The sequence below is a fragment of the Toxotes jaculatrix genome, chromosome 18, assembly GCF_017976425.1.
Source record: "Toxotes jaculatrix isolate fToxJac2 chromosome 18, fToxJac2.pri, whole genome shotgun sequence".
Lineage (NCBI taxonomy): Eukaryota > Metazoa > Chordata > Actinopteri > Toxotidae > Toxotes > Toxotes jaculatrix.
Genome location: NC_054411.1, coordinates 12367474 through 12379740, shown reverse-complemented (window position 1 = coordinate 12379740; position 12267 = coordinate 12367474). Strand labels below are relative to the sequence as shown.

General features: G+C 41.8%; 1 protein-coding gene across 1 annotated transcript in view; it reads left to right on the top strand.

The window, feature by feature from the left end:
- The window catches only part of LOC121198789 (Na(+)/H(+) exchange regulatory cofactor NHE-RF2), a 28309-nt gene extending 18356 nt beyond the window's left edge, over positions 1-9953 (top strand). Inside the window, exons 3-6 of the mRNA XM_041063110.1 lie at positions 930-1157; positions 5932-6085; positions 6863-6981; positions 7097-9953. Coding sequence (XP_040919044.1) covers positions 930-1157; positions 5932-6085; positions 6863-6981; positions 7097-7261 — 666 coding nt within the window. The 3' untranslated portion in view covers positions 7262-9953. The remainder of the gene's footprint in view (positions 1-929; positions 1158-5931; positions 6086-6862; positions 6982-7096) is intronic.
- The last annotated feature ends 2314 nt before the right edge of the window (positions 9954-12267 follow it).

The window sequence follows — 12267 nt, the reverse complement described above, 5'->3', positions numbered from 1 at the left end:
AAGTCAAACAAGAGCATTCCTCTTTTTTTCTTTCAGAATAAATCATCAGCTATCTTCTTCTCTCCAAACACTACAGTACCTTTATATCTCTCTCACCCTGCCCACATACTCCATATGTATTTTTAGCAGCCGCATGCCTGAATTGTGGTGCTAGCTTCACATATGTAGCAGAAACAATAGACCGCTCCAGTTGCACAGTATGATTGCAGATCTGTTGTATGCACATGACATGCTTACCACATTTTCTAATCCCCTGTAGGTCACCCAGCACCCACTTCACCTGTATGTTACCTCACAGCTAATATTAGTTGAGGGTACAGAACCTTTTTTTCCTAGTCATGTAGGTGGTAAATCAGTGTGATCACACTGTAAGAGCTCAAGGCACAATTATACAGGTTCTATAAATGTCTTCACCGAGGGTGTTAGAACTGTCAGTTATATGCTGCAAATGGACACTTTCTCTCCAGAATGAAACACGCTCTATAATAAAATGCGACACCTACTCTACAACTGAATGGCAGCACAAAATGAAAACACAGAGGAGAATGGATCTGAAACCAACAAAGATTTACAAGTAATGAGAGGAGTTTTTTCTAAAGTGTTTCATCACACTGACATTGAATTTGACTAGAATTTTTGGAGTGTGATTTGGTAAAATTGCATTCCTCTATAATACAGTAATCATTAGTGCGTTGAAGTGCCACTCCACCCACAATTTTTGTATGAAGCACTCACCCTGCAGTCACTCAGCCATGTTTTTTAGTCACATGGGCTGCAGAAAGTAGCATGTCACTCTGACTTGTCCCATCGTTCTACATACAGTACGCTGCACCATTTAAAATATAGGCTTTTAAGTATCTTGAACTGGTAAAAATTTCCATGTGGCACTTATTGAAGGACAAATACATACTTCTCTCACTCTCCTGCAGGAGGCTCTTGCTCAGGCTGAAGCTCACACCCAGGCACAGTCCCAGTCACGGCCCCAGGTCGACCCGTCGGAGCTCGCTCCACGTCTGTGCCACCTGGTTCGGTCTGAGACGGGCTACGGCTTCAACCTCCACAGCGATCGGTCACGGCCCGGACAGTACATCCGCTCCCTGGACCCTGGATCACCTGCAGACCATGCCGGGCTCCGGCCACAGGACAGACTCATTGAGGTAGGAAGAAAGAGTGTGGATGAAGGGTCTGTGAGATCTGCAGGGGGTGGATACAGGAAGACAGAACACCTGATGATGTAATGCAATCCAATGCAATAGTCCTGCAGTAAATTCACTTCAGTTTTTGTTGACACTGTCAGCGACTTATTGATTCAACACTTTTTTTTTTAGCTTGTGGTGTTGTTTCATTGGACTGTATTAAATTGTCATTAATGCTGTATGTGTTTGTGTGTTGGGGTTTGTGAACAAATACAACTACATTAATCGGATACGAGCAGAGTATGTGTATGTGCGTGGGTGGTGGAGCAGTTAGGAGTGTTTTTTTTTTTATGTGCGTGCTTAATGAGTCAAGGAGGAGAGAAGCACAGGAGAGTAGATAAACTCAAATCCAAGTAGTAGAGCATCAAGCACATGGTAGTGAGTGAGTATTATGTGTGTTTTCATATATGTGTGCACTTTATTGTCAGAGCAGACTACAAAGAGGAATGATGAGGATCATGAAAAATGTTCACACATTAACGAGGTGATTATTGATAAATGATTCTGGGTTAATCTGGTATATATGGCAGTTGATTACGATTGATTGGGTGTGTGAAATTCCCTTAAGAGGCCTCTTGTAGCCCCCCATCTTCCCACTTTGGTGAAGCACGGTTTTTCTGTTGAGAGAGAGATGAGAGAGAAAGAAAGCAGCAGCAAGTGAAGGGTCAAAAGGAAAGAGAGAGTCCTCAACAAAAGGACAAAGGCAGACTGTGTACCTCCAGACAATATTACAGATTCTCAAGTGTTACAGAGTCACAGAAATGTTAAAGGCCACTGATTCAAATCTCTGAAACAGTTGAGAACATGGGTGACAAAGAGCTTGGATGTTAAGCCAACTTTCATCTGGTTTAAAAATATATATATATATATGCTGGCAGTAACATCATCATCTTTATAAGCAGTTTTTCATCTGAAAGTACACACACAGCATTCACCCTTCATTCCCATGACCTTTGCCCTCACTGGCTGTACATCAGGGTCCAGATCAGGCTGCAGAGCAGGCCTAACGGGATCCAGTAGGGTCTGATAGAAAGGTTAAACAGAGTTCATTTAGGAGACCCAGAACATGTTAAAGCAACAGTGTATTTACTAGAGAAATCAAACACAGAAGACATTAAAGGAATAGTTTTACATTTTGGGAAATTTACTTATTGGTCTTCTTGCAGACAGTTAGATGACAGGATTGGTACAGCTCTCCTGTCTGTCCAGTAAATACATAGCTGGTTAGCTTAGCTCAGCATAAAGACTGGAAACAGGTGGAAACTGCTAGCCTGACTTTGTTCAAAGGTAACAAAATCTACCTACTAGCACATCTACAGCTCACTAGACACATTATGTCTCCTTTCCATTATATCTCTAATGATATGTTCACTGTAGTGGATAATCTACAGCATCACCAACTATTTTAAATCTTTATTGTCCGATTTTTATATCGTAGTGGGTTCACTGAATGGAAGCCCATGTCTGCCTGGAAAGTAGGAAATTTCAAACATGGCTGACAGTAATATAAACTATACACAACATGTAGTTAAGGGTGCAAATGGAAAGTAGCTGACTCATACTTCAGCAGTGAGAGTTTTGGCATTAGAGGATACTGATGAACTGATGCTCCACTGGAACATTAGATGGCTGGTGAGAGGCTGTGGGAACATCCTGTAGCAGGTCACGATGGCAGTAACAGTCTGCCAGACACAAACTAACACACACTCATATATGCGTTCACACACACAGTCAAGCCAAAGGGTAGTGAAGGCAGTGTCAAGCCCAATTCAGTTTGATTAAAGGTGCTATATGTTGGTGTTTGCTATCTCTACATAGCCAACATTAGTATTAACAACAAATTATTTACCATACCTCTGGATTTGGGATTGTTGGTTTCCTTTTGTTTTATATGTGTAAAAAGGACACATGTTTAGAATTTATGTAAAGCTTTTGGCTGTTTGTGTTTGGGATACTGTAAGGTATGAGATTTGAAGTGTTGTGGAAAATCTGTGATTTCACGCCACCTTAATATCTTTTTTATATTGTTTGTTTTGTTTGGACTGAAAAATCTGAGCCACTATTGAGTTAGTTGGCTGTGTGTACGTGTGTGTACGTGTGTGTGTGTGTGTGTGTGTGTGTGTGTGTGTGTGTGTGTGTGTGTGTGTGTGTGTGTGTGTGTGTGTGTGTGTGCTCACTGATAATTGCAACCATCTCTGACCATGCATCAAGACAGCGCTTGTGTTATCTGTCAGCAGCTTGTTAGAGAGGTGAACAACCATGACAGATCCCTCTCTCTCTCTCTCTCTCTCTCTCTCTCTCTCTCTCTCTCTCTCTCTCTCTCTCTCTCTCTCTCACTGCCTCTCGCCGCCTTTTTCTTTCACCACGCCCCATTACACTGGAGGTGTATCAACAGCCAGCGTTGTAAAGGCTATGATGAGAGCTCAGCTTTCTTCCAATGTCTGGCACAAGCACTGACACCAGTGAACGCTTCATCAGCCTCTCTGCTCTGTCTGAGCTCAACCGTGCATACTCTGAACCCCTCGCAAACATCACAATAGTGTGACATCAAAGACCATACAAACTTGCGCCACACTTACTTTTCCTATTGTACCCACTTACACACTTAGGGTTAATTTCTGGAAGGTCCATCCATCAGTTCCACAGTGATTTGATGCCAGTTCACTCTCGCATCACAAAAACAACACTCAGTCCTACGCTGCTGTTTTACACATAGCTCTCTGTGCTATATATTTAAGGTATAAGAAACTGCAGATCATCGGCCCATCACTATCATCCAGACTGAAATATCTAAACAACTACTAGATGGATTATAATGAAAGTTTGTACACATGTTCATGGGCCCCTTTGAATTTGGCAATCGTCTGACTTTTTAGTGTCACGCTGTCAGCAGACTGACATTTCTAGCTTTTAGTGAAATGTCTTGAAAGATGGATTGCCATGAAATTTGGTACAGACATTTGTAGTTCCCAGACAATGAATCCTACTGAATGAATGATCCTTCTGACTTTTCTTCAAGCACCACCATGAGGTTTACATTTGTAGTTTTGATGCCTTTAGGATGAACTGTACTATTCACTCTTTCCATAGGTAAAAACATGACAGCTGTTCTGGGAATATAATATTTCTACTAATTTGTCTAGCAAAATTAGTTTCTGAATACACTGGAGTTTCAAAAGGAAAAAATGAAACAGTTAAGCTCATCATGTAAATCACCTCTCATAGTCCCACTTCCACTGACAACTGAGCACACACACAAACCATATCAAAAATGTGCCAGTGGACCTCAGGTGGCTGGACAGTTCATGACTTTGAAGATACCTAAGGCACAGGCAGACACATATACGCACACATAGTCTCTAGTATCAAGAGGTTTCCTGAGGAATAATCCCATGAGAAATAAGCTTCTGTACTGTTCCTACAGTATGTATTAATTAGCCCAGTGGGCAGAGAACAGAGTGCATTGTCTTGTGTGGGATGGACTGTTAATGAAGGGTTGAGAAACGTGACACAACACCTGTTGTTTGGCCGAATAGAAAGATGCTTGTTCTCGCTGTATCAAACTGACTGTCTGTCTGTGTTCATGGCTGACTGATGATCTGTCTATCTGAGGAGAGGAGAGGAGCTGTTCACATTTTCCATCTGTTGATCCCACTTTCTTCATGTTCCTTCCATCTCATTTACAGTGTTGTCTTCTTTCCACTCTCTCTCTCTTTTGTTTTTCTCTACCTTTCCTCCCTGAAAGTCCTGTAAAGTCTGTCTTAACACACCTATTCACCTGTCATCCTATTCTCTACACTTATTTTCACCTACTAATGAGAGCAAAGGCAAACTTTAAGAGTTTGCACTTTCCATTCTCTTCCTCTGCTTTACTCTGCCCTTTCTTGTCATAAGCAGTGAATTTTAAACAAATTCCCCCTCAGGACTCTGACACCTGAAACCCTGCACTATAGCCGGAGCCCAGGAGAGCCATCAATAATTGATTGTGTACCAACACTAACTTGGCGTGGTGCAAAGCTGGCTGCCGCAGAGTAGCCAAGGTCTAGACAACACTGTTGAAACACAGGCCTCCGAATGCATGCAGCATCTAGATAAGAACAGACAATAACAGGCTATTGTGTTTTGCCAGTTAGGTGTAGAGGCTAAGCCAGTATTGTCAAATAGATGGTCAGTGACGTGACCATATATTCATTACGTCCCTTTGTTTAGCTGTTGGTCCTATAACTGACTTTACAAAGTACTCCTTCTCTCAAGGTGGTTACATGGTAACTTCAGGCTACATCTGTTGCAAGAATTCATAATTCATAACAAGAGTTTGAACGTTGTGTGGAGAGGTTTAGGCACTCAGAGACGTGTCGAATGGTCAGTAGTCAGTAGGTTGATGAATGGCTCCCCCTACTGCGTGAATTAAGTAGCACAGGCTCTCAGTATTGTATACGGTATGTCAACAATGAAAAAACAGTGATCGGACAAAGGTTCTTTAAGGTACAATCAAATCAGCCAGTGACATTATCAGTTTTTAGTCTGGCTTTTCAGTCAGTTGTTTTTAACCATGCTACCAAAACCTGCATAGAGAGGGTGCACAAAGTCACCTGAAAGCCTAAACCGTAGTGTATGGTGTCCTGATGGACCAGCAAGAGTTGTAGTAGCCAACTCACAGAACTGTAAACAAAAAAACAACCTCTTTCCGTCCTTTCAAAAAGGCCTCTCTATTTTTTGTATCTGTCTTCTCCAGGTAAATGGCGTGAACATTGAGGGCATGCGGCATGCAGAGGTGGTGGCTTTCATAAAGAAAGGGGGAGATGAGACCTGGCTCCTGGTGGTGGATCCAGACACAGATGAACACTTCAAGAGGAGGGGGATAATCCCCACAGTCAGTCATCTCAAAGGTGGGACTACACAACCCAAACAGGGTTTGTGTTGCATATAAATATGAACTTCCAGAAACATTATCAGGCAGGTTGTGGTTATGCCACACAGGAAGTAATTACAGGTATTTTTTACAGGAAAGGATGAGTTTTCAACAAACACAACACTTTGTTTTAGAGGTCCATAATTTTATAGAAAGTTTCCTGGGAAAACTGTAAAATTTGGTGCTTATTATTCAACACAAAATTTGGTTATTTCACTTATTTAAATAACAGTTTAGAGAATTGTGCTGAGTTTATAAGTGGCTGATGATTTCCAAATGAAGTTTGTTGAAACCATAGCTCCATTAAGACCCACTGAGTCATCGTTCGTTTCTTTTTGGAAACTTAATTCTCCACAAATTTGTCATTCTCATGTTTAGCTGCACTGACTGAAATACTGGGGGTTACAAAAAAACAAAAAAAACAAAGGGAAGTAAACCAGTTCCACATTGTCTCAATTTTCCCTATAATTAGTACCAAATGACATAGCTCTTTCTGGGAAACTTCCTCAGAGGTTCTTAGGAAGTTACAGTCTTGTAAAATAAAGTGTTTACACTGCATGAAGTCAGAGGAGAGACTCATGCTTAACTCTCCACTGATGAAGCTTTGTCAGACCTTAAAATGAATTACAACAAAATCTGTAGGACTTCAATGTTTTGACTGAGACCGCATCCCTTTGAAAATGAACTATGAATGAAGATTATAAAGACTATACGAGAGTGTAAAGGATTTTGTATGCATTGTTTGTACTCACAGACTATGATGGTCCATCCATATCCAACGGCTCCCCCACCCCTCAGATCAACGGCAGCTCCACCACACAGTCCATCAGGTCCACACACTCCGACCTCAGCAGCCAGGGCAACAGCACACAGGTGGGTGTGGGCATTCACGTGTGATGCCGTGTTTGATCCTCTTCATGAAAAGTCAATACTCTTGACCCTTCTGTCTGTGTTTCCCTCTTCGATAATCTTTCGATCTCTGGTCTAGTTGGCGGATGATGAGGGCGGCCAGCTGTTGGACCCATTTGCAGAGATGGGCCTGAGGCTAAGCGCTACGGCAGCAGAGGAGAAGCTGAAGGTCCATGCCAAAGAAAAGAAGAAGGCACCACAGATGGACTGGATGAAGAAATATGAACTCTTCAGTAATTTCTGAGAGATTCCCTTCCAAGGACACTTAGAAGACCAAAGGACAGAGCTGTCTGCAGCCCTGATGGACAAGCTTGTGTTGTGGAAGAACATCCCTCTTACTAAACAGATTTTGTTTTTTTCTTAGAGAAAGAACTAAGATGATTCAACACACTAGAAGATCAGTTGTTTCTGGAATTAAAAGTGACAAAAGGATAAAGTTGTCCAGTGGATTCTACTTTTTCAGCCACTTCAGAGACTCTTTAACAGCTTCTTGTCCCTCATCAAAAAATGTTAAGTTTAACAAGTTTTCACAAATTTGCCTAAATCCCCATCACTTTTTCTCTACCTTAATCACCCCATCCTCCCATCTACTCCCAGAGACTTGTTTCAGTCAAATAGGGGAGACAGTTATTTTTATACTTAAAACCTATAAATGCCTATGAATAAACAGTCTCCCATCATCATGGACTGCATTTGAAATAGTTTTACGGACACTGTGACATGAATGATTGTGGACATTGTGGGAGTTTTGGCCCATCAGTCAGAGAAAGCCCAAACTTGGCAGAAGATCACTGTGAATGAGTTGAGACCCTCCACCTCCAGTCCACTCAGATGTTTGATCGTAACCACTGAGAAAGGAAAGGATGGCTGTGTGTACTGGTTATGTATAATGTATGCTACATGTATTTGTACTTTTACATTGAGATAATTAAGTGATCATCAGCTAAAGCCCACATATGCACCAGCTGAACCGCTTCAGATCAGCCCTGCTTTATTCAGAAAGAATTAATGTTGCTTGTTGTCCAGCACTCAAACTTATTAAGTGTATCACCACTAACCTCTTTTCCCAAATTGTGCACTGGTGCGCACTGTGCATATAAAAGAAGGGAATCACCACTAACATTAAATGCTTTGATAAAGTAAACAATGGAAACTGGAATCAAGGGCAGAGGAATATCTACATTTCTCAGGGCAAGATGAATGAGTTTTTTATTGTAGAGCGCTTGATGTGTACAGCAGAGGGCAAACTCACACCACAAATGAAGACATCTTTTGGCACTTAAACCAAGCAGAGTAGATGTTCCAGATGTCATTCATCATCTCACAATGTCTCTGAAACGAAAATTAATTCAGGTGAGGTGGAGGAAAGAAACTCAAGACAGTTTGAAGATTTATTCCCAGTGATTACTGAAGGTGGATCTGAAGGAAAGAATAACGAGAAGCAATTATTCAGATGTAATGTGAAGGAGACTTTTATGTTGTTATTATATTTACACTTTTAACTGTGATTCGAAAGCAAGCTGATAAATGTGAAGGCAGACAGCTAGTGTGATTTTCTAACCAGCTGTGGAAGGAGTATGTAAAGGCTGGCAAGACAGCCAACTACTAATAAGACAGTATTAGAGATTGCACAGACTACAGCTAACTCGTCATTAATGAATAACTCAAAAAAATTAAACTGAATACATTTGAAAGGAATTTTCTCAGAAGATATTAGTCAAGGAAGTGCATGGTCTTGCTTCATCAGCGGTTTCAATCTGTCTGTCGATGAAATATAAGGAAAAAGGATGAAATGAGTTTCATTGATGGTTGAAACTGTCCTAGGGGCACGTTTCACTTCAAAGGCATAGTTAAACATTTTTGGAAATACAATTTTTCATTTTCAGACAGAGAGTTAGATATGAAGATTGAAACCACTCCTGTCTATTCGGTAAATATGAAGCTACACCCAGTAGCAGGTTTGGCTTGGAAACAGGGTGAAAGCCTGGTTCTGTTAACCAAATCCACCTACCAGCACCTCTAATTCAACCATTACATGTCTTTTGTTTACTTTGTGCAAAAACTTACTTAATAAACCAGAACATTGTAATTTCTACTCAACATATTTCTTACAGTTTAAACAAATGAGATATATCATGTTAATTAATGATCTTTAGAGGTGCTGACAGACAGGGTGTTTTTTTTTCCACCTGGATAGAGCCAAGCTGTTTTACCCTGCTTTTGTGCAAAGCTGACCTGCTGCTCATGGTATAGCAGTGGTAGAGTGGTATTCAGAAAGCAAATAGATATATTTGCCCATATGTCAGACCATCCCTTTAATTAAATAAGGTGCAAGAAAGAAAGTGGGGTTAGGGCTCAAGAGTGCAACTAGCATATTTTCAGAGGAAGGGATGTGATCAGGTGCTACAAGAGCAGTATGTGTTAGCATGTTATGGGGTGGAGGGAGTGTAGGAGACATACAGAGTGAGGTCAGAGATGCTCTGGAGGATCTAGTGAAAGAGACTGTGGGAGCCATGGAGCTTACTGAGGATTATTACACATCCAGGGACAGCTGTCATACACATGCCCACACACAATTGGAGCACAGTGTGTGTATAGAAGATAGCCATGCCGCAACCCAAGCAATGTTGATATAATGCATTACAACAAGTGGGACTGCAAGTTGGAGAAATGGCAGGTCATCTATGTGGACAACTTTTCTTTTTTGGTAACCATTCACACCCTTATTCTTACTTTACAGAGCCCACACTAAACACCAGTCGTCTCTGAACATCAGTCTGTGTGTGCACTAGGTCACAGCAAAACACCATGTTACCATGTCCGATGCACATGTATATACAGTAAAAAGCATACAGTATATATGGCAGGTTGCATTTTTTTCAATAAAGTGTGACGATTGCGTTTTTAAATATATCAAATTGTCATCGTCATCTCTCATGCCTTCTCTGTTCTGTCCCCTTGAGTCTTGAGTGCACTTGATTTTGTTTCCCATCACTCTTGTCTCTCTCAGATGGAATTCAGCACTGTGTTTTGAACCTCTTTGTAAAACTGAAACCGGGACTGATTTCTTTCTCTCACATTCCTCCTTTTTATTGGTACAATATCTTTCATTTGCTCCTGTTTCCTCTCTCTCTCCCCTTCAACCCTCGCTCTCTCTCTCTATCTCTCTCTCTTGCTGAGGATTACTCCGGCGTACAGTTTCAGCCTGTTCTCAGAATTCTCCACCAGCCAGCTGCTGTGAGCTTTCAGGCTGCACAAGGGTTAAACAGAGGTCAAAACTGGTGTGTTTGAGTGCAAATCTGTGTGCGAAGGAGGTTAGGAAAGTGTGTGTGTCTGTGCCTCTACGGTATGTGTACTATACCTCAATTGTCTTCCTCTGCCTGTGGTGTAAAGTTTGTTGGCTGTATGCATCCTCAGCCAGTCTGAGTGTAAAACTACCAATACAACAATGCAAAAATACTTCATTACAAAGTAAAGTCCTTAATTCTAATCTAAACTTCCCAGATAGTTTCAGTGTTCGACACCAAAGGAGGTAAAATGATCTTTTTTTATATAACTTTCAGTGCAGGGCTATTTCTACACTGTGTTATTGCTACTTTCACTTCAGTTAATGTTCTGAGTACTTTTACCGCCACTGAAAGCTCATGTCTGTGATCAGTTAGTCAAACAACATGTGGCCCATTACACAAAAAATGAAGTCCAAAAATGGACTAAAGTATATCTATCACTTGGTTAGAGAACAGCAAAAAACACTGCAACAAAAATGTTGTCTGTCCACTAGGTGGCGCAGCACCAGCATTTAGCATCCAGGAAGTAGGCCAAATCTTGATAGCATGAGGCCGAGGGTACATCCAGTGCCCTACCTGATCTTTGTGGAAATGTAATGCCACACGTGGGCAAATTATGAAGCTCCCTGGAGGTTATGGCAAGGCCGCGTAGTGACGCCAGCACATCAAAGCACGGGCCCAGTTCAAAGCAGTCTGCAATTTCAGAGCAGTAAAAGCAAAAGAACAGAGGCAGAGAATAGAGCCACAGGTGGGCACTTTCTGTTTAGCCTGTCTCAGCCAATGCAGGCATTTCTACTTACTATTGATGATAGATGATTGCTTTTGGCACACCCTAGGTTTCTGTTCTCCTGGACTTTAATTTAAGTTTTCAGAATAAACAGGTGAAAACCAGTTTTCACCTTTGTTTTTTTCAACCTTACTTTTATCTTTTATTCTGTTTTTCTTTTTTGTGTGTGTCTCTTGTTCTTCCCTCTGTCCTCCAATCCTGCTCAGTATCCCACATCCCCACTACCATCCCACCCAAGTTAGAGTGCCACCCATTGAACACTGCCAGGGCTGCCCGGGATGCAGCGGTGTCCACAAGGAGAAGGAGAAACCAGAGACTGACAGGGAGGGGGAGAGAGAGAGAGAGAGAGAGATGGGGAAGGGGGGTTGAGTTCGTCCCCATGGTAACTGTGTGTTTTTGTTAGTGCTCGTGAGTCAGACAAGCAGTGACTCACAGTCAGGAGGAAACACACACACGCACAAACACACGCACACAGTCACATTCATACTCACACTCCCACTCACTCGAAGGGAAGCCAAATAAGGACAGCTACACCAACAAGCACAGAGAGGGAGAACGAGAGGGCAGGAAAAAGAAAAGAGAGGGGAATGAGTTGGAGAATTGGTGCAAACCCAGAAAAATCAAGACAGAAACAAACAAAAGGAAAAGAAAGAAAGACGAAAAGAGGCAAAGGCAGAGAGCAGGGATAAGAGGCTGTATGCGACAAAAAGGAGGGAAGCAAAGGAGCCAGAGGGCACGAGTGCGGGCACATACCCTCTCCCAAGAGTACCCTTCACATGGGTGGGGGTAGCGGAAACTCACACACCGACACACCCAGTTTGTGCACACCTTGGCTTAACTTACTAAACCACCCATTTATTGTGTGATGCCTAAGCATGTAGGAAGGCCCACCTGGTTTTGCACAAGAAAATCTGCATTTCTTTGATTTTGCTAGCCTTTTTCTGGGTGATAGACTGGAAGATTTAACCAAATGAGTTGGTCACATACTGTTTATGCTTTGTGAAAATGAGTGGTTTGATTTTTCTTGTGTTCGTCATCTCAGTTTCCTCTGACTGAGGGGTTCATTTTCCCACGACCTTTTGCCTGTCATCACAGTTGATGAGTCTTTTAGGTGATGGAGATGACTAACATTATTTACAATGGGGAGTTTGCAGGTTTGCATGTAGGCTGTGATTT